The sequence below is a fragment of the Terrapene carolina genome, unplaced genomic scaffold (genome assembly GCF_002925995.2).
Source record: "Terrapene carolina triunguis isolate 2854851 unplaced genomic scaffold, T_m_triunguis-2.0 Scaffold18, whole genome shotgun sequence".
In the NCBI taxonomy this organism is placed as follows: Eukaryota; Metazoa; Chordata; order Testudines; family Emydidae; genus Terrapene; species Terrapene triunguis.
Window position 1 is genome coordinate 9,167,955 of NW_020664369.1, and position 23,582 is coordinate 9,191,536.

Here is a 23,582-nt window from a genome sequence, read left to right on the forward strand (position 1 = left end):
ATTGACTTCAATAGGAGTTGGATCAGTCTTTAGTTTTTTCTACAATTTCATACTATCCTTCTCTTTGTTCATAGTCCCTTCTAATTTGGTTTGGTAACATTATTATAGCAGTGCAAGAACACTACTGTAATTAAGGTGCCGGGCACCAAGCACAGCATGGCCCCCCTACAGTTCCCCGTTGCCTCATGCCTTCCTGCCCCCGAGTGGTCCCTGGAGCCCCCACACTGGTCTCATGTATCCCGGCCCCCAAAACATGGGCCTCACTCCTCATCCTTCAAGGCCGGTCCCTGAAGGCTTCTCCAGCTTCCCCCTCCCACCGGTCTCTTTCCCTCCCCAGTCCACTTACTTCTGCCACATCCCGGCCTTCCCCAGCTTCCCAAGACTGCTACCTGGAGTCTCCTTGGTCCTCCCACTACCCAGAGCCTCTTTCTTGCCCCATCCCTCTGCTATCCCAGCCTCCAAAGGAGCATCACACTGCTAGCTGGATCATAGTTCAATAGCTTCACCTCCTGGCTCTGAGCCCAAAAGTACTCACACACTTGCACAGTCACATCCTGCTTTACTGTCCTAATACCAGCCCATATCCATTCCTCTTCCCCCCCCCCCCATCTCTGCTACTTTGCTCAATTGGGGGCACAGAGGAACATTCTGGGGTGGGGGGGCCGAGCAGTGGTGCCAGGTGGCTCGGGCCAGTCCCATGCATCTGGTTTTCAATTTAGGGAAATATGGTCACTCTAGCAGCCATTTATTTCACTTAGACTCGCATGCAGTACCCAGAGGAGGTGGGGCTCAGAGTCTATTTAAACAAGGACTGCAGGAATACCTTCCCTGTTTGCATCTACTCTGGACGCCACAATAATGGCCGGATTGTTCGCAAACATATGTATCGACAAACAGCTGGCAGCCCAGCAAATGTCCAATATTGAGACATCGCTTCAAAATGCATTGATGTAGCTTGTTCTCTCCTAGAACGGGCGTATACCTGTTCAGGGAGTGTAGCCGAAGCGGTTTCGTATGCAGTGTTGATGTAGGAATTTATTCCCTTAGAGATTATCTGTGAGGGGACTGACTGCCCCTTCAAACAGTCTGCATATGACACAAATAGACAAGGCGAAGCCCAAAAGGGTTTAGCTGTGTTCAGATAAAAAGGTGAGACATCATCTGAAGTTCAATGCATGAAGACACTGCTCCTCTGGGTATGAACACGGCTTTAGGAAAAAACACAGGCAAATACACTGCCAGGTTCAAATGAAAAATTTTGGGTGAGGCCACAATATCACTGTCTTTGGAGAACTGTGTATAAAGATCAGAGGGGTAGCCGTGTTAGTCTGGATCTGTAAAAAGCGACTAAGAGTCCTGTGGCACCTTATAGACTAACAGACGTATTGGAGCATAAGCTTTCATGGGTGAATACTCACTTCTTCAGTATGTGACATGCATCTGACGAAGTGAGTATTCACCCACGAAAGCTTATGCTCCAATACGTCTGTTAGTCTATAAGGTGCCACAGGACTCTTTGTCGCTGTGTATAAGGAGGCTCTGCCATCAAAGCCCGTGACTTCCACACTCTCCTTGAAGAGGTCAGTGCCACAAGGCAGGCAGTTTTTTGACACAAGAGAGGAACGGGACAGGATGCCAGATGCTCAAATGGAAGTCCCATTAGAGCCATCAAGTCTGATTTAAGGTCCCCCAAGAGAACTGGTTCCTGCACTGGCAGATGGAGATGGAGAATCTTGCTACCATGGCATTGGAAAACACTGATTTTACATGATTGGGTGGATGAAAGGCTGAGATAGCTTGATGAGGGTGCATCTAACAGCAAAGTGCAAGGCCCAATACTAAAGATGCAGAGAAAATACTCCAAGATGTCCTGGATAGAAGACAGCGTTGGCTGAACTCCATGGGCCAATAACCACACTGAAAACTGCTTCCATTTTGCTAAAGAGTCCATTGTGGTAAAGGGTTTTCTACTATTGAGTAGGACCTGTCAAATAGCCACCGAACATCGCTCTTCCTTTTTATTCACTGCAAAACAGCCATGTAGTGAAATACAGGGACCTGAGCATGGGGTGGTAAGTGTGACAATGATTCTGCGTGAGCAGGTCAGGATGGAGAGAAAGGGGTACGGGAGGCTGAATCGACAATGCGAGAAGGTGTGGGAAAACCAACACTGCCTCAGCCATGCTGTGGCAATGAGGATGATCTTGGCTTAATCAGCTTTCAGCTTGAGGATAACCTGTGAAATGATCAGGATCAGAGGAAAAGCATACAGAAGAGCTGGTTGCTAGCTGAGGTGGAAGGCACCAGTCAGGAAACCTGGACTGAGGCCCTCTCAAAAGCAGTTCAGATAACACTTCCTGTTGTCCCTTGCAGTGAACAGGGTGATCATCGGTATGCCATTGCAAAGATCACTCAAAGAATGTTGGACTTCAGTGACCACTCATGACTCAGGTTAAAAATCCTGCTGCGATGGTCCGAGAGATGATTCTGGACCCTAGGCAAGTGGTTGGCCATGAGAGCGATACTCACTCTAATGCAGAACTGCCACAGTCTGATTGACATGTAGACTGGGCAAACCCAGAACCTGAATGCCTCTGGAACCATTGCCTCTTTCTTGAGTAGTCCCGCTGTCTCAGGGGAGGGAAAGCTTGCTCAAAAGGGGTGTTGCAGGCAGTACTGCTGCTAACGACTGCCATGCTGGTGTCTTTGCACTGCTGACGTATACACCCTCAAGGAATGTACAGTGGCCCTAGAATCCTTGAAGAAGTGCAAAGTTTCATCAGTTTTGTCCAAAAAGAGGACCCGAGCATCAAAGGGAAAGTACTCTATAGTCTGCTGCATGTCTGGAGCAATGCTCAAACTTTGCAGCCAGAATGTCTCTCTCATGGTCATCACTGAAGCCATCACTCTAGCCAAAGTATCTGTCACATCTAGAGCAGACTGCAGTGACATTTTGCCATCAAGCAGCCTTCAGAAACACATCTGAAATTCCTCCCTGGAGGTTTTAGGCAGATGGTCTGTAAATTTAGTCATTCAATTTACAAAATCATATTTGGACAACAGTTCCTACTTGTTTCTGAATCCACATTTGCAGGGAGGAAGAGGTGTAGATCTTTCTACCCACTAAGTCCATCCTTGTCCTTGTCAGTGGACTTAAATCTGCCCTGTCAAGCTCTGTCATTCACTGCAATTATGATCAGTGAATTAGGACACGGGTGCGAGTAAAGCTACTCAAACCCTGCATCAGGACAAAGTAACGCTTCTCGAAACCCTTTGTAGTAGTGCTCCAAATAACCTTTATAGGCTCTAGGAGTGCAATGTTAAAGGAAGGGCCACTCTCCCAAATGCAGATGGCTGCAGGATGGTCAACAACTCTTGGGTAGTCTCCACCTGGATTCCCAGGAAAGTAGCTAGGTGCTGCAAAAGGTCCTGGTAAGCCTTGAAGTTCTCAGGCACTGAAAGGCAGGAAGCCAAAACTGTCCAGGATCAATGAAGAGGCAGTTAACTATGCCAGTGATGGCACCTGGTCCTGAACAGGGACAATTCTGGAGGCTCTGCAAGATGGAGGAAAACTGGTGCCTGAACTTGCTGTGGGTTGACAGCCCCAGCCACTCGGTTTCTGGTGACCTTGTCTTAGAGCGAGATGAAGAGTTTGACCTCCATAATTGAGGAGCATCCCATAAGTTTCATGGAGCATAAGGGTAAGACATTGGCAGCCAATAGGCACCACGTCAGGGGCTCCTGTCCCAACTGTGGGAAGAGTGCTGATCTCGACCTGGATGCCGAGAAGTCTCAGGATTCTGGGATAAAGGTGGAGCCAGTGAGGCTCTGGATGCATAGCCCTGGTGAAGTCCTGGATCAAATGAGAGCTCAAGACGGAAAGGCAACGGAGGTTTGCTGCCACCTGATATTCCACTGACGTGGATATAGTTGGTGCCAGCATCCAAGTCTGCAGTACAGGATCTCTTGCATCCATAGGTGGTACTGGGTAGTGGTTGGAAGGACCCTCTCCATCCTATGTGCTGGCAGCAGCCGTATTCTTCCTGGAGGAGGAAAAATTCTCCACAAGGCCTGGTGTGGTTATGATTGGTTTTGAGACCTTTTCTTTGGCTCTCTTGAAGGAAAGCAGCTTTTGTGCCTCTTTGGAGAGCTGGCGGCTGCGGTGCATGAGCTGGCACCACTCACTGAGATCGACCTCCAATCCAACACAGGCCTCAGTACTGAAGCAGGCCTCATGGCCTGATGAAGCAGGTGCTGCTTCAGGCGAAGGTCTGAGCCACCTGAATCTGTTTTGTGAATGATTTACAAACCAAACACCATCTCACCTAAGCATTGCAAGCATCTTGTGTGAAAGCAGTTGTTGGGGGTAGCAACCCCACAAGACAGACAATGTTTGAACCCTGGTGAGGACATCACCAGGGAAAAATACTCACATAAACTAACACTGAGGGTACTAGTGATATACAACTAGAACAATGAAGACAAAGAATTTTTGAGGAATTGAGATTTTAAGAACCACACAGAACTCTGACCCCAGTCATGGGTGGTAACAAGAAACTGAGGGGAGTCGGGGTGGCACCACCTCATATAGGCATGGAAGGGACTATGGCCTGAGGTATGCGCACTGCCACCCCCGCCCCATGGGTATTGCTAGGCAAAGTTCTCTGGCTCTGGTGTGCTGTGCATGCACATACACAGGAATACACAGCTGCATCTACTTGAAGAACAAACTGTTATGATTTAAATCAATCCACCCTACAGCATGTCCAGCTGAGCTCAGCACCTGCAAGACTTCCCCTTTGGCAACTGGAACCAGTGGTTAATACAGTGACTGGACAGCATTCTTAAAAGAAAATATTGTTTAATCTTAACAGTAGGAACAGTAAAGCACAAGAGGAAAAGGTTTTTAACACACTAAATACTCTATACACAAATATTTTACCATCCCTCTGGAAGAATCTTAGCGAGACCAACTGCTTCAGACCCTCTAGCTGGGCCTGTCTCTGTCTCAGTCTGCTCCTCGCAAGCAGTTCACTGATAACCGTCCCCCTCCCTCTAGAGGGGGTTTAGTGTTTAATGTCCTTTTGACCTGTTAGTTCCCAGCCTTAGTAGAACTGCTGTGTAATTTTCATCTGAGCTTGGAATTAGCACCTTCTCAGCTAACAGCACAGATAGAGTTTCTTAACCTCCGTGGCCTATTTTCCTGAAGGTCTTATCTGAAACCATTGTGTTACCTTCTCCCCCACCACCTTTTTTTTTTTTTTTTTTTAAGTCCCGCTATTAAATTAAACCATCTATGCATACAGTACACTTTTTCAGGATAGTCAGACAGTAAACATTTCCTAAGACTTGGTCACACAGAGTATTCATAAATTATAACAGATCAGCCCCCACGTTTTTCATGTGGGCCTACTATCTAGTATTTAGACCCTAACCACTAATAATGAGGTACGTTTCCTCAATGGGGTAATTTTACCTGGAAACTGATGACAACTGTTTTATGACAGGATTGATACCCATCATTTTTTTTTCTCAGAAACAACAGTATAATTCTGTATTTCATTAAGTTATACTGCAACGTTTCTCCAGCTTTTATGTTGGCCACTTTAGCAAAGGAAGAGCCTCTTATGGACCAATTCCTCTTCCAATCCCCAAAGCCCCTACTACTTGGTTATTAAAATGTTTCATTCTGTACAACCCGCCAGGGCTCTGTGGACTATAAGTGGTTCATGACCTATGTTAACGTGAAGCCAAAAAAAAAAAAAAGTTTGTTACCTCTCTGATACAATTTCATTTTTAATTTACTTCTTTGCTTTCTTAACAGAGATTATTTACAGACCATTTCTAGGGGATTACTGCATTTCCTGGATTGCTCAGAACACTGAGTCTTTATTCTTAAAAGTCCACCTCAGGTATATTAGATCTGTAAATCAGAATGTGTACTTTTTTTTTTTTTATAAATATGACAAAATATTTTCTCTAGACTTTTCGGATTTCTGGAATTAATTTACTAAAAGCTGCATAGTTTTTAGATTATGCACCACTCATATAGCTGTTACATATCCTACTGCAAGTTATTTATTAAACAATGAAAAGCAAGTTTCTCTGATTCTGTTATCTCTCTTAGATATTCCTATGGTACCTATCTGGCCCAGAACAATTTGAGTATAGGGACCAGTGGACAAAGTATGAAAGTCAGGAGAGCCAGGTTTAATTACAAACTCTGCCTCCGAGTCTCAGTGTTACTTTAGGCAACTCAATTAACCTCCATTTCCTACAAGTACTCATTCTGTAAAGAGGGGATAATTTTGCTTACCCACCTTTGGAAAGAGCTTTGTGAATGTATAGAATAACTAAGTATCATTATTATAACAACATGACTGATTTGTCTTAGTGACCATATATTATACTCCATGTGTGTTCTATCTGCTTGTGCCAGTGAACTGTAACTTCTCTGAAAGAAGCTGTTGTTCAGTTTGGCATAAATGAGACAAATGAAATCAAGGACATTATTATTTTAAAACACTCATGCAATTGCCTATTATTCCTCATACCACATGTGGTCTATTAGATCCCCCCAAATTCTATTCTATTATGAAGCAAAAATATTTCACAATAATTTTGTATGATCAAGTTACACAGAGATGTCATAACAGCCTTCAATAAACAAAATCAATTAAATCTATGCTAGGTCTTACAATGTAAATTAGATTCTTGAAATTCTATTCTTTTATGGAGATTTTAAGATACATTAAGTCCCAAATAAAGACAGGACTTAGTTAAGTTTATTTCTTCAATTTTCCTAGAAGACTATAAGTAAAATGGTATCAGTTAAGTATAGACGGAAATAAACATGTTTTTTTCTAGTGGACGCCATCTGCCTTGATTACTACCACACAGCAAATCTGTCCACTCAGTATAACATGACTCCTAGTGATACCTTACTTCTGAAAAGAAGGAAAACTTGAGACTCCTCTTAAAAAAAGAGCCGTTTGATCTGTACCAGAGAGAGAGAGAGACACACACACACTTAGTGAGCTGTACAACTTTTAAATTGTCTGTGTTGGCAAAACTAGGAATGTCAAGAGATCAGTAGAATCTCCTTAATTAGTAGAAGCAAATTTGCCTAACCTATAGGAATCACCTAGGTTTAGTGAACTGTTTTATGTGCTCAGCTTGGTTAAGACCACTAGATATATGAGAAGCTATGATAAGAGTACATGAAGGATTTCCTTCAGTAAAGGTGGAAAGTAAACACTATCTTTGTACCTTTAAGGAAAAAGATCAAAAAGCACAGAATAAAATAGTGGTTAAATGTTGCAGAAAAAATCCATTTTGAGTTATACCTAACTTTGAAACGCGGTACATCTTGCCCTGAGCCAGGAATCACTTGAAAAAAATATATATGTGAGCAACCTAATACATGAGAGCATTCTTCACTGTAGTATAATTTGTAACAGTTTAGCTGTATGCTGCCTATTTCAAAACTTTGATGGCATCCCTACACAATAGGATGAATCCCTGCCTCGTCTATGTACAAAAATAATTCTTCGTAACATTTTCACTGATAATACTGAAATCAATGGAAGGTCTGAATGTTCAGAATCTTTGAAAATCAGGCCACTTATTTGGGTGTTTAAATATGGATTTAGGTGCATTACTTTAGGCACCTCAGCTTTAAAATGTTGAACTACGTTCTTATGTTGTTGGTTTAAAAAAAAAAAAAAAAAAGAAAAAGAAAAAACTGCCAGCTTTACATTTTAATTTTCTGCTTTTGTATGTATCTGTTACATTTATGGGTTTTTTTAAAACGAAGGGAAGAAATAATTTTTCGATTTTAATGAAATGCAGATTTATTCAAGAGGTTGAAACAAAGCTTTTTTTTTTATTAAAAGCTTTTGAAAAACCTAACGTTACATGACAGATACATACACTCTGGGGTTTGTTTTCCTCTACATAATAATGCCTAGTGTCAATAGCAATTATGCATACAGACATATGGAAAGAAGAACTTATTTATAACTTCCAAGCTTGAACATTTTTATATACTAAGCCAGGTTTTAAGGTAAGGAGTTTTTTAAATTATTAATATAATCAAACACACTCTTCTTGGCACTGAACTATAACACACATAGTCCCTACTCCAATAATTTACAGTCTCGTGGTACAGATTCTGTGAACACTTACAAATATTAGTAAGTTTACTCAAGTGGGTATTAACATTCAGTTAAATGGAAGTATTTGGTGAAAAGTTATTCATGTGTGTGTTTACAGAAGCACATTCCAATAGTTCAAGAAGAAAGGGCGCACTGGAGGAGGGAGCTAGATAGCAGGTTTTTTTATTATTATTATTATTTATATTTTGTAGAAGTACAGGCTCATTTCTTATGTGAATTTTGGAATAGGTGAGTCATAAAGGAGATACATGACCAAGGAAAAGGGGTGAAGGCTTAGCAAACTGAAAGTGAGTGGAAATAAGAATGGAGAAGAGTGTGGAAGAAAAATTAGTGAGGGAATCAATGCTCCAATAATGGGCATAACTGAGGGGTTTGGTGGACATAATACATTCCAAGATATAGGCTGGAATGGAGTTGTCATGCGTACAGGTAAGGAAAAGACATTTGATCTTTGCATGATAAACAAGGGGAGTCTGTGGAGGGATTAAAAAGAAAAGAGGCATCGGGATCAGATCACTGGGTGAGGAAAAAAAAATGACAGCACTGTCATTTGGACCAACTGGAGTGGGGAAAGAAGAGCACGAGAGTGATGTGACAGAAGTCTACAAGGCAGGATATATATCTCCTCAATATATGTTTCACTCTATATGCATCCGAAGAAGTGGGTTGTAGCCCATGAAAGCTTATGCTCTAATAAATTTGTTAGTCTCTAAGGTGCCACAAGTACTCCTGTTCTTCTTAAGGCAGGAACTGATTATATAAGCCAACAAAGCTTTGTACAATACCCTTTAAACCATCTGGAATCAGGTTTATTATTTAACAATATACAATCACAAGTGCAAAATTACATTCACAAACTCTAGATTGAATTTTCAGAATCATACATTAAGATACTCTTATTTATTCTCTCCGATCAACAGATATCATCTGTGATCCACAGATACGCAAGAGTTCTGAAGGAACTCAAATGTGAAATTGCAGAACTACTAACTACTTTGTAACCTATCATTTAAATCAACTTCTGTACCAAATGACTGGAGGATAGCTAATGTGACAACAGTTTTTAAAAAGGGCTCCAGAGGTGATCTCGGCAATTACAGGTCGGTAAGCCTGACTTCAGGAGACGCAAGCTGGTTGAAACTATAGTAAAGAACAAAATTGTCAGACCAATAGCTGAACAAAATTTGTTGGGGAAAAGTCAACATGGATTTTGTAAATGGAAATCATACCTCACCAATCTACTAGAATTCTTTGATGGGGGGGTCAACAAGCATGTGCACATGGAGCATCCAGTGGATATAGTATACTTAGATTTTCAGAAAGTCTTTGACAAGTTCCCTCACCAAAGGTTCTTAAGCAAAGTAAACTATCATGGGATAAGAGGGACGGTCCTCTGGATAAAAGATAGGAAATGAAGGGTAGGTAAATATGGTCAGTTTTCAGAAAGAAGAGAGGTAAATAGTGATGTCTTCCAGGGGTCTGTACTGGGACCAGTCCTATTCAACATATTCATAAATGATCTGGGAAAAGGGGTAACAGTGAAGTGGCAAAATTTGCAGATGATACAAAACTCCTCAAGATAGTTAAGTCCCAAGCAGACTGTGAAGAGCTACAAAAGGATCTTACAAAACTGGGTAACTGGGCAACACAATGGCAGATGAAATTCAGTGTTGATAAATGCAAAGTAATGCACATTGGAAAACATAATCCCAACTATATATATATATAAAATGGGTGTGTGTGTGTCCAAATTAGCTGTTACCACTCAAAAAAAAAAAAAAAAAAAAAAAGATCTTGCAGTCATTGTGGATACTTCTCTGAAAACATCCCCTCAATGTGCAAAGGCAGTCAAAAAAGCGAACAGAATGTTGGGAATCATTAAGAAAGGGATAGATAAGATAGAAAATATATTGCTTCTATATAAATCCATAGTATGCGCACATCTTGAATACTGCGTGCAGATGTGGTCACCCCATCTCAAAAAAAGATGCATTGGAACCGGAAAAGATTCAGAAAAGGGCAACAAAAATTATTAGGGGTATGGAACAGCTTCGGTGTGAAGAGAGATTAATAACATTGGGACTTTTCAGCTTGGAAAAGAGATGACTAAGGCAGGGATATGATAGAGGTCTATAAAATCATGACTGGTGTGGAGAAAATAAATAAGGAAGTGTTAGTTCCTCCTTCTCATAACACATGGGGTCACCAAATTAAATTAATAGGCAGCATGTTTAAAACAAACAAAAGGAAGTATTTTTTCACATAGCGCACAACCTGTGGAAGTCCTTGCCAGAGTATGTTGTGAAGGCCAAGACTATAACAGGGTTCAAAAAAGAACTAGGTAAGTTCATGGAGGACAGGTCTATCAATGGTTATTAACCAAGATGGGGAGGGATGGTGTTCCTAGCCTCTGTTTGCCGGAAGCTGGGAATGGGCAACAGGGGATGGATCACTTGATGATTACCTGTTCTGTTCATTCACTCTGGGGCACTTGGCATTGACCACTGTCGGAAGACAGGATACTGGGCTAGATGGACCTTTGTCTGGCTCAGTATAGCCTTTCTTATGTTCTTATCCATGATATGTAGTTAAAGTATATATACACAGCAAGCTGCCTTGGTGATAATAGTTGAGCTGCACAATTTTCCCTACAAAAGCAGTAAAACTTTGACTGACCTTCTGCAATTTTCCCCAAGAAGTGACTCAGTCCTACACTTCTCCCCCTGCCAGTTTCCTGCACCTCATTTCATATGTAGAAACTGCATCTGCATTTACCTCTCACATGGCAACAGCTCTTCCAAATCCCTACAATGCCCAGAGCTACTAAACATAATTTAAAATTCAGTCACACCCACTTTCCTCATGTTATTCACCTGAAAATTGATCAGTGTTCTAAAAGTTATACCTCACCATTTTCAATGGCCAATCTACCTTTACTATACTGTCAAGGAATGTTGGAGACAACAAGAACAAGGGTTCTTCAAATATGTCAGACAAAAAAAAAAAAAGATCAAGAATGGTGTGGGTGTGCTGCTCAATGGAGGTGGTGAGCTGGTAATGGAAGATGACAGGAAGGCAGAGCTGCTCTATGCCTACTTTGCTTCAGTCTTCTCACAAAAAAATAATGTGATCAGACGACTAGTTACAACAGACAATAAAGGGGAAGGGATGCAGATTGGGATAAGTAAAGAATCCCCGTCCGGGAGGAAATCCCAAAAAGCAGGACATGTCCGGGAAAATAGGGAGGGAGGGGCCAGCGGTGCTCAGCTGGGGGCCAGGGGCCGGCGGTGCTCGGCCAGGGGCAAGGGGCCGGGGCCGGCGGTGCTCGGCCGGCGGTGCAGGGCAGGGGGCTGGCGCCCCAAGGCCCGAGCCAAGCCGGGTGGGAGACGCCAGGGCCAGAGCCCCTTGGCCTGGGCCGGCCGGCCGCCAGAGGGAGCTGCTCGGCCAGGGGGGCCACGCCCTGCCCCCGCCCCAGCCCCAGCCCACCTGCTGCCTCCCTGTTTCAGGCTTCCCGCGAACATTTGATTCGAGGGAAGCAGGGGAGGGGGAGGAGCAGGGGGTGGAGCATTCAGGGGAGGGGGCAGAGTTGGGGCGGGGACTTTGGGGAAGGGGTGGAGTTGGGGCGGGGCCGGGGCCCCGTGGAGTGTCCTCCTTTTTTAAAATTAAAATATGGTAATCCTACTAATATCCAACCTAGATTCCCCCACTGCAACTTGAGACCATTGCTTCTTGTTCTGTCATCTGCCACCACGGAGAACAGCCTAGCTCCATCCTTTTTGGAACCCCCTTTCAGGTAGTTGAAGGCTGCTATCAAATCCCCCCTCACTCTTCTCTTCTGCAAACTAAACAAGCCCAGTTTCCTCAGCCTCTCCTCATAAGTCATGTGCCCCAGCCCCCTAATAATTTTCGTTGCCCTCTGCTGGACTCTCTCCAATTTGTCCACATCCTTTCTGTAGTGGGGGCCAAAACTGGACACAATACTCCAGATGTGGCCTCACCAGTGCTGAATAGAGGGGAATAATTACTTCCCTCAATCTGCTGGCAATGCTCCTACTAATGCAGCCCAATATGCCATTAGCCTTCTTGGTAACAAGAGCACACTGCTGACTCATATCCAGCTTCTCATCCACTGTAATCCCAAGGTCCTTTTCTGCAGAACTGCTGCTTAGCCAGTCGGTCCCCAGCCTGTAGCGGTGCATGGCAATGCCTGGTGCTTGGATTTACAGGAGAAAGGGAGTGAGACAGGGAAAAGGGGATATTACTTACCTTGTAATCCTCCTTTTCTGAAGTCATTCTGGCAAGAGTCTAATAATTCCTTAAGAAATAAGGCCAATGTTATATAACTTCTTAAGTTGATTTTCTTGCTACACCTCTTCTACAACCTAAGTGGATATGTTGCACAAACTTACATTGATTTACTACTATGGAAAAAATATACTAGTGCAGATAAAGAAGATGGGAGTATTTATCGGTGCTAAGGGAATGGAGTAGCAACCAACCCACAAGGAATTGACCTTCTGTCCAGTGTGAAACTAATCATCTGGGAGAACAGTTGGAGCAGCAGAACAGAGTAATGAAAAAGGGAGAAGATTGCTAAGTCACTTGTAGGGATAGCAGGAGGCATTAGCCATTAGAAGAAGATTTGGGGTAACTGTTGAATATACACGTTAAAAAATTGCTCATTTTTTGGTTTGCTGGTAGTTCTGAAATATTGAATAAATTAATTTCAGGTCAAATTAAACATTTAGTTCTACTCAAAACTAAATGTTTTGTTGAGCTGGAGCATTTCTTTTAACTTAAAAAAAAATAAAATTGAAAGAAAGGTGAAATGAAAATATTTTGAATTAAAAAAATGAAATGTTTCATTTTGAAAATGTCAAAACAAATTGCTTAGACTTTTTGGATTTTTTTCCCCTCTACACAAACAATTTGGTGAAACAGACATGAACTCATAAAAGTTTCTGGTGTTGACAAATCTGAATTTTTTGCCAAAAATTGTTTCAGCCAAAAAAATTCACCCTGCTCTACTCATTATCTCACTGTAATTTAATGAGGAAGAGTACAGTGGTCTGCAAGGTCCATAGTTTAATAAACATGTCTACTATTTATTAAATGAAAATAAAATTTCATAAATCTTTAACCAACAAGATCTGCGTAGGTCAAAGTCAATTTATTAAAACTTGAGAAAAATAGTATGCATCTTTAAAAAGACATAACATAAGGAAATATTACAATGACATTGAGAGGTTCAATGATGACAAAAAATGATTTTATCTGCAATACTAACAGCAAAGTTGCAAGCCATTATCTTTCAGAAAAACAACAGGTCTAATGAAGTAGATCTACATATGAGTAAGCTGTAATGAATGTTCCCCCTACAGATCTAGGAGTACTTAACAACCAGGACCAGAGAGAGAGAGAAAGGTATTTTTAATTTATATATGGTAGCTGCTCATTGAGCAGACTTCTAGTATTTCAAAAGCAGAAATTTTTAAGCAACACATAATAGAAAAGGGAGCTAAATCCTCTCGAGTAAATTAACACTGCACATATCTTGCACTACCTACTCTCTGTATGCCATTAAAAAATATAAATCTAAAAATCTCCATTCAGTCTTTAATAAAGAAATGACTTGCTTTTTTGTTATAAAATGTCTAATTCACAGTGTAGGAAAAACATTATGATTTATACAGTGCTATGAAAACACACATGGATTTGATAACTAAAAGACAGAGTTACTGCTCCCAAAACTTCCCAATCTAGGTTAATAGCTTGATGAATGATACTTATAAACTCCACAATGATCTGGGATGTACTTATAAAACTAAAACCTGATATTACCTTGAAAAAATAAAAGAGAGAGAGAGAGAGAGAGAGAGAGAGAGAGAGAGAGAGAGAGAGAGAGAGAGAGAGAACAAACCTACTATTGTTCTTTTAAGACAGCCTTTCTCAAACCGTGGGTCGACTTCAAGTGGGTTGCGACCCTGTTTTAAGGAGGTTGCCAGGGCTGACTTAGATTTTTTGGGGCCCGGGGCTGAAGCCCAAGCCCCAACACTGGGGCCAAAGCCCGAGCCCCACCACCAGGGCCTGAAGCTGAAGTCCCAGGGCTCTAGCCCTGTGTGGCGGGGCTCAGGTTATAGGCCCCCTGCCTGGAGATGAAGCCCTTGGGCTTTGGCCCTCCTGCCAGGGGTGGTGGAGCTCGGTCTTTGAATATCTCCCCACCCCCACCTGGGGCGGCAGGGCTCAGGCTTTGGTCCCTCCACCTGGGGTCATGAAGTAATTTTTGTTGTCAGAAGGGGGTCACGGTGCCATGACATTTGAGAACCACTGCTTTAAGAGATGGCAATGGAATAAAACTGAGGGGGGGGGGGGGGAGAGCACAACACTGATGCAGTGGGCAAAGCAACTAGCAAAGGAATTTGATTGGCTGGGAGAAATAGTCACCAACCATGTAAAATTACTAGGTAGTGATCTGGGTGCAACTGGAGTGGAAAAAATGAACTGGCCGCTGAGACACAGATTCAGATTGAAAATCTGGGTAACCAGCATATATAGTATAATCTCACTTTTATAATTTGTATTCCTGACACACAAAACTCAGTCTGTCACCATGTAATTAAGTACCATCTGAACAACACCATCAGATGACTTTCCCAGTCAAATTAATTGTAAATCAACACTCCTACACCATTCAGAGAGTGTTTAAAACAAACAAGCAAAACATCAGCCTTTGCAACACAATACAAGAAAGATGTGAAATAATTAAAAAAAACAGAAGGTTTTAACCAGCCTGAGGCCATAAGCACTAAAGATCATAATCAACAAGTTGAATTACACCTAGAAACAAACAGCTATCCATCACAAAGTATGGAGCATTAGCAAAACAGCCTAATAGAGATATGCTACACTGAAGAGGTGAGTCACACAGTGATGAATCAAGGAGGACTCCCATGCTGAAGACTTAATTGACAAAAGTTTGGCAAGCACCCATTGTATATGGCACAACCATCACCCAGTTTACAGCATCACTTCCTTCTTTTGTGGATTAATTTTAGCTAGGTCAGTCCTCATCCATCCCTACGCCCACCAGCATTGGAAAGAATAAGCAGAATCCAACATCTGGATTTGATTTTTAAAAATATAGAACTGCGTAGCATATTGGTGACAATGTAGTTCAAACTCACTTGCGAAAGCTTTCCAATCTAGTGCCTACTACTTAGGCTCCTAAAACCATATTTAGGCACTTAAATAAAAGTGCCCCAATTTTCAAAGGTGCTAAACAGTTGCAGTTCCCACTGACTTCATTAAGATGTGCAGGTGCTTAGCACTTCTGAAAAATCACATCATTTATATTTGGGGGCCCAAATAAAATTTTAGAACCTTAACTATAGACACACTTATTTGAAAACTTTGGACACTCTCTCCCAGAAGCTGTACATGTGCTCTGAACACTAAGAGATAGCAGAATAGCACCACTGGAATGTAACATGAGAGATCCTATGGAGATAAAAAGTACTGTAATTACTCAGGACAACCCATTAGTTCCTAAAAATGAATGTATGAACACCCGCCAATCCACCCTGGATTCCAAACTGGGAAAACTAGTTCCTCTGGACTGCAGCCAGCCTATTGTTCTAGAGTGAACCCATTTGAATGGCAGACCATTAAGGTTGAGGACTCTTGATGGCTTTCCCATTGTTAGCCTTTCTGGTAGGTGTAAGGATTTCTTGTCCCAGCCCAGGATGGAGGTTATGCTGCAAAAGTGAAGGGTACTGCACAGGCTGCAATCAAAATGGCATTCACAAAACAGAATGGAGTTTGCAGATTGATATAGATACATACAGGCATATAGTAATCCATTACACTCAGTCTGCTCCTTCTGCCCTTTTCTTTCAGTAATATTGTAATACAATAGTGTGGCTGTGGCTATTTAAACTCCTCTCATAACATAGAGGCAAATGCAGTCTATAAGCTTGACAAATATGGTCATTATCATACAAGATTAATTATTTATGTGGCAATAAATCAAGTCTGATAAAATATAATAAAATAACTATTCCAGGTAGTTGCACAATATACCACAAATATCACCACAATATACTCCACAGTTTTCCTATGATGAAAGCATGGATGCTTCCCTAAGAACATGCAACACCACTATTTATGCACAAAAGTAAAGCATGGATAAATTAATAATTCCTCCGGCTACTAGGGACTCAATACTAAAAGTAGCATCATTAATAAATGTATAAAGCATTTGTAAGACAAAACATATACAAATACATCCACATTCATAAGTAGTGGTAATGTATGCCAATTGAATCTGAAAATTAAAAATGAGTGAGAACAGAGATTGATATCTGTGTGAATGTAGTTTGTGAGTGACCACTATGTCACCAATAGTGGGGAAAAACAAACAAAAAACAAAACAAAAATAACCTGTGTGAATCTAGGGATTGTGGCAGGAAAGGTTACATGAGCCATGAGAGGTGTCACTGTGCAAGGCAATATAGTCCCCACTAAATTTATGTAAGCTAGAAAAATTATTAACTGCGACAGTTTGGGTAGCCAATCGCTATTTTACTCATAGTGCTTCCTGCAGGAGTCTAACTCTATGCCCAGTAAGTTTAAATTAGTCATGCTATGTCTTCATATATAGAAGGAACTCTTAATTGAGATATTATATGTAAAAGTCTTCTGCTGCTTAGATTGAGATGTATAAGATGCTATGCTGTACGATGAGGCAGTAAAGTGGAATTTATCTTCCCTGGCTTCCAGTACTACTATTGCATGAAGAATTTATAGAAAGGAAAGAAAAGAGGAAATTTCTAATTGCAGTTGATTCTTATGATAAAAAGATCAGAAGATTAAAGTAGTTTGAGGTCTGTTCATACAAAATAAAAAATAAAAATCTATTTTAGTACCATGCATATACAGTATAAGCTGGAAGCCGTTTTGGGGACTCTTAGAGCTCTTCTATTTTATTATTAGAGGTAGCAGGCATATCTCTGAAAGTTCAACCGATTGACCTACATAGTATATACATCAGATTATTAAGTGTGCTATTTCATGTTAGCGTTAAATTAAAATAAATGTAAATTGTTAGTTACAGACATTAAAGTGCCATCAAAATTAAAATTTTCATTTTATAATACAAACCTTTACTAGCTTTGTCTAAATGCTGCAAATCTTCAATAAAATTTGGGACATCAGGATACTTCTCCTCACATATTTCAACCAGAAAATGGAGCAAAGTTGTTTTCTGATCTGCTGACTTTGTGTCCTTTAACTAGAGAAGTAAAACAATATATATATATTGGAAACGAGAATGCTTTGAATTATTCTTACATTCAACATACTTTAACAACTGTAAATGTTATGAAGATAAGAGCCAAGCTGTTAAACCGATGGAGCTTTATGTAAGCAAACGTAACATGATTGGTTGGCTGTTTTTGTTGATTTATTTTGGTTGGTTAAAATTTAAAGTAGATTCTAAATACTGACCAGTTTCATCACACTTATCTACCAAATATTTGGGTTTTTTTTCAATGAAAAGTAAAGGAATATGCTAAATTATGAAATATGAAGCTCAAAAAACTTAAGCTGTATTTAAATGTCTTCAGAAACACAAAGGATGCAATATATTAAAGCACAAGAATGGTATGCAGTTACCAAGATTTTTGTATTTTTTTTTAAATGAAAAGAACGAGATTCCAATAACAAACTTATTCATTTCCAATCTTGAACAATTATATATATATATATATATATATACATATATATATATATATATATATAAATACTGCTCCACATTGGCTATTTACCTAAGAACATAAGAATGGCCCTACTGGGTCAGACCAAAGGTCCATCTAGCCCAGTATCCTGTCTTCCAACAGTGGCCAGTGACAGGTGGCCCAGAGGGAATGAATGGAACAGGTAATCATCAAGTGACCCATCCCCTGTTGCTCATTCCCAGCATTTGGCAAACAGAGGCTAGGGACACCATTCCTGCCCATCCTGGCTAATAGCCATTGATGGACCTATCCTCCATTAATTTATCTAGTTCTTTTTTGAACCCTGTTATGGTTTTGGCCTTCACAACACCCTCTGGCAAGGAATTCCACAGGTTGACTGTGCGTTGTGTAAAGAAATACTTCCTTTTATTTGTTTTAAACCTGCTGCCCATTAATTTCATTTGGTGACCCCTAGTTCTTGTGTTATGAGAAGTAGTAAACAACACTTCCTTATCTACTTTCTCTACACTAGTCATGATTTTATAGACCTCAATCTTATCTCACCTTAGCCGTCTCTTTTCCAAGCTGCAAAGTCCCAGTCTTATTAATCTCTCCTCATATGAAAGCCGTTCCATACCCCTAATAATTTTTGTTGCCCTTTTCTGAACCTTTTCCAATTCCAATATATCTTTTTTGAGATGGGGCGACCACATCTGTACACAGTATTCAAGATTTGGCGTACCATGGATTTATATAGAGGCAATATAATATTTTCTGTCTTATTATTTACCCCTTCCTTAATGATTCCCAGTATTCTGTTCGCTTTTTTGACTGCTGCTGCACATTGAGTGGATGTTTTCAGAGAACTATTCAAAATGACTCGAAGATCTCTCTCTTGAGTGGTAACAGCTAATTTAGACCCCATTATTTTATATGTATAGTTCGGATTATGTTTTCCAATGTGCATTACTTTGCATTTATCAACATTAAATTTCATCTGCCGTTTTGTTGCCCAGTCACCCAGTTTTGAGAGATCCTTTTGTAGCTCTTCGCAGTCTGCCTGCGTCTTAACTATCTTTACTAATTTTGTATCATCTGCAAATTTTGCCACCTCACTTTTTACCCCTTTTCCCAGATTATTTATTAATATGTTGAATAGGACTCGTCCCAGAACAGACCCCTGGGGAACACCACTATTTGCCTCTCTCCATTCTGAAAACTGACTATTTATACCTACGCTTTGTTTCCTATATTTTAACCAGTTACCAATCCCTCTTATCCCGTGGCAGCTTCCTTTGCGTAAGAGCCTTTGGTGAGGGACCTTGTCAAAAGCTTTCTGAAAATCTAAGTACGCTATATCCACTGGATCCCCTTGGTCCACATGCTTGTTGACCCCCTCAAAGAATTCTAGTAGATTGGTGAGGCATGATTTCCCTTTACTAAAACCATAGTCTTGTTTCAACATCAGAATCGCTTTTGGAATGAGTGGAAATACATATATCAGATTTGAAACTTAGGGTAACAGGAATGTGTGAGGGAAACCTGGACTGTGACTTCCTCTAGAACAAAACTGATGGCACTTTCTGTTCTGTTCTGCCTTCTAGCAAAATTGGTTATGCTGGCATCCCTTCATGACTGGAATATGAACCTAACAATGTTTTTTTTCAACCACCATTTGTGATCTCCCAGGAACCTTCTGTTGAAATGGTTTGAGAATTTCTGCAACCCTGTGAGATGAGAGGCCATAAGCAGGATTCCATTTCTGATGCAAAAATTCCAAAACTTGATTGCTTCCTGATACATTAGGTTGGATCTAGCCCATTCTTGCTTATTCTGGGTTGTCCGGCAGGACTTAGATCATCTGACTCCTGATGTGAGTTATGAAGCCTTGATATGCCCAGTATATGGCTTGAAGCTCTAGAATGTTTATCTTCAGAGATTATTTCTGTTTAGTCCATAATGCTTGAATCCGCAAAACTACTATATATACAAATCACACCCTGAGGCAGATACATCCGTAGTGGAAGTTTTTGACAGACGAGGATGAGAGAATAATGCTCCCTAATGAGGACAGACCCTTGGAAAGTATGCGAATCAGCAAGTCCAGAGGAGTTTTGATTGGATGATACACATACTTCAACCATATATCTCTGGTGAAGTCCAGCATGCTAAGTCACATACATATAGAATGCCATGTGTCCCAACCACACACAAGATCTCATGTTGCCCTTGGGTGGGATTGCAGACTATTGCATAGGAAAAATATAGACTGAAGCAGGTAAGCAGTTGCAGCCTTCAAATTGAGGATCACCCCAGTGAACTTGATTCTTTGAACAGGGGACAGAATCATAGAACCATAAAATATCAGGGTTGGAAGGGACCTCAGGAGGTCATTTAGTCCAACCCCCTGCTCAAAGCAGGACCAATTCCCAACTCCCAACTAAATCATCCAAATCAATTTGTCTTGTTTATTATCAGGTCTTGTTGAGCAAATCGTGAGTGGAGATCTGCTGGATGCTATATTCTACTTGCTGACTGGAATGGCTGAGGATCAACTAGTCATGTAAACAGGGGAATACCTGCATGCTGATTCTTCTGAGGTGAGCCACCACTTCTGTCAGGTACTTTGTAAATACTCTTCAGGCAGATGATTGACCAAAGGAGGGAAAAGTATATTGGTAGCAGAGGTCTACTACCGTGAAACCGTGATATTCTGTGAATGGGATGGATCACTACAAGAAAGTAGGCATCCTGTAAATCGAGAGCAGCATACCAGTCATTGGGATCTAAGGGAGGACTAGAAGCCACAGAAACTATGCAAAATTTTATTATCTTGATGAAGGTTTTTAGCTTCCACGGGTCTAGAATTAGCCTCAGACCCCCTTTTCTCTTGGATATGGAGCAAGTATTTGGAGTAAAAATGTCCTCCCCAATTTTGGGAACATCCTCTATAACTCTGAGACACAGAAGAGTTTGCACCTCTTGCATGCATGCAGACTTTGTGAGATGGGTCCCTGAAAAGGGACAGGGGAAAGGTGCATGGGGATAGGGCATAGATTGAAACTGTATCTTAAAACACAGACCCACACTGCTTAGGACTCAGTAGTATGTTTATGGTCTTCTAGCACTGAAGAAATGAGACAATCTGTCCCCAAGAGTGGGGGGTAGGTCAGAGAGAGGGGCAAGGAAGATCGAGCACAACTGGTCTGCCGCTCTTGGGGAAGCAGACATATAGGCTGCTTAGCCTGAGGTGGGTGCTGCTGAAATGTGAGGTACAAAGCAGAAGCAGCAGAAGGAGGGGTCTCTTCCTATGTGGCTTGTGCTGTCTCTTAGAGGCATGAGGCTACCTTAGTTGATAGTACGACGGTCTCTGCTGCTGTTATAGACTGCTAGATTTCCTCCTTGGGTTCAGCATATAAAACATGAGTGAGTAAAGTATAACCTGAAAGTCATTAAGGGAATGCAAGACCTCATCATTTTTATCTGGAAAGAGATCAGATCCCTCAACTGGCAAATCCTTGATTATTTGATGCACTTCTGAAGGAATTCCAGAAGTCTGGAGCCACAATGGCCTCCAAAAGTGGCTGCTGCTGCCATCTCTTTGAGTCCACGACATCAAAGTAGCTTGGAGGGACATCCTCACTACAAGATGACCTCCTGAGAACCACGGCTTTGAATTGTTCTTGAGTATCATCAAGGAGCTTATCAGCAAATTTAGATGTGGAATCACAAATGATGTATTCATACCGTGAATACATTTTCCTACCATACAAATCCAACTTGTTAGGCACCTTTTCCTTTGGTGAAGCCTTGAAGCAACCCTGCCATCATTCTTAATTAGCTGCAGTAATGATCAGAGAGCCCGATATTGGGTGGGAAAAGAATTGTTCGTATCCGTGGGAGGGAACTTGGTAACATTGCTCAGTTGTTTTAGCAGTTGGTGTCAGAAGTCTTAGTCTGCCAAAATATCTTGGCTGTTTCTAACAATGCTTCATTAATAGGCAGAGCAACTCTGGCAGGCACTGGAGTTTGGAGAATATGTCTACAAGTTTGTGAGGAAATCTTCTGCAATAGCGCTGGCTGAACTCTTAGTTAGGATGCTACTATCCTCATCTGCTCTTGATGGGCCTGAAGTAATCAGGAATGGAGGAAAATGACTCAGGCATAAGAGTTACATTTGGCATTGAAGATATATTGTGGGGCAGTAAAGTCTCCTCTTATTGTCGGGTATTCTTCAGTGGGCCAAATTCAATAGCAGGCTCAGCCAAAAGGATGAGTATAGGTACCTGCTCAGTCTGAGAGATTGTTAAAGGTGTTTCCTTAGCTGGCAGCGGAGCTGGTGATCTAGTTCTGGCATGACTGGGAGAAAAAGACCAAGTTGAGTGTGGGATGCCGCAGGATGCCCAAGTGGCTCAATGTGGGTATCCATGTGGCCTTGGAAGCCAATGAGAAGAGCCCCATGGTGATCTGTTTCTCTAGACCTATTTTTTTTTTAAATGAGTGTCTAGATCAAGAGAGGGAATCTCTCTCCGATGAAGGAGGGGGTGAAAATCTAAATCTCCTTGATCTCGAGGGATTCATGTCTCTGCTAGTTTCCGATTCCAAGCATGAACTGGTGCTGAGCACCTCAGGCCTTGAATAACAAAGAAAGGTCCCATCAAGTAGGCAGAATATGGAAATTGTTTTATGTTATATGAACATCCATATTTGGGAGGGGGGGAGGCAATATGGCTCTAGGGTTTTGTGTATGGCTGCTTATCCTACATGAGCTCATGTGTATGCTGGTGGCTTCAGTAAGGCTGCAGATCTCCACAGAGTCATATTCCTTAAAGAAACAGTACTTTTAAATTATGCTCTCATGTACAACAGTGACAATCTTTGTAACTACTCTTTAACCTGACAAACTGATTGACTCTTCATTATATACTGCATCAGTAGCTGTGTTGATTTTTCTTTTGGCTCAGCCTTGTGCTAGTTATTAATTTGTCATAGTCTCTGACAGTATGGATCACTGATCCACCCAAGTCTACATTTTCTCAGTATCAAGGATTCTGACAAGGGTAGTTGGGATCAAGGGTCAGAGAGCAGGGGCACACCTGAAGCTGAAAGTAGCAGAGGTGTCCTGAGGCTGAGAGTAGCGGAAGAATTTGTAATCAAGTTCCAGGCCGGGTCGATACCAAGAATCAGAGTCTAAGTCAGGTTTCAGGGTCGAGGTCAGGAGGAAAGGTCCAAATCAAGCCAAGGTCAAATCCAGGAGTTCAAGAATAGGAATGGTTGTGGAAGCTACAGGAGATTGGCACTGTTGCCTGGACACTTCATGGTTTATATAGGTCAGGGAGCCAATCACGAGCCAGGACGCTGCTGCTTGTTGCACTCCTTGAGGCAGGACTTCTGTGGTCTGTGTCTGCAGCAGGTTGTGGGTAGTGGAGTGTGATCTGGTTAGAGTCGTCACTGGGTGGCAGCAAGGAAGGGTTTGTTGCCTGGCTGCTCTGCAGGCCTGGGTTTGAGACCTGCTTGGCCTTATACCCAGGCACACTTTCCAAGCACTGTCCATTATCAGTATGACCCTACTGTTTGGTTGTTGGGAACAAGCCAACAAATTACCAGTGTCAGGTGCTGAGTAAGGTGTGAGGCCACAGACCTGTAGAATACTTATAAAACTTTTGAACCT

The 23,582-nt window shown here is 41.5% G+C and overlaps 1 protein-coding gene across 1 annotated transcript in view; it reads right to left on the reverse strand.

Moving 5' to 3' along the window:
• The window catches only part of LOC112113274 (protein diaphanous homolog 3-like), a 470,784-nt gene that overhangs the window by 174,525 nt on the left and 272,677 nt on the right, over nt 1-23,582 (reverse strand). Inside the window, exon 19 of the mRNA XM_026652145.1 lies at nt 17,337-17,466. Within this exon, the coding sequence (XP_026507930.1) occupies nt 17,337-17,466 (130 nt within the window). The remainder of the gene's footprint in view (nt 1-17,336; nt 17,467-23,582) is intronic.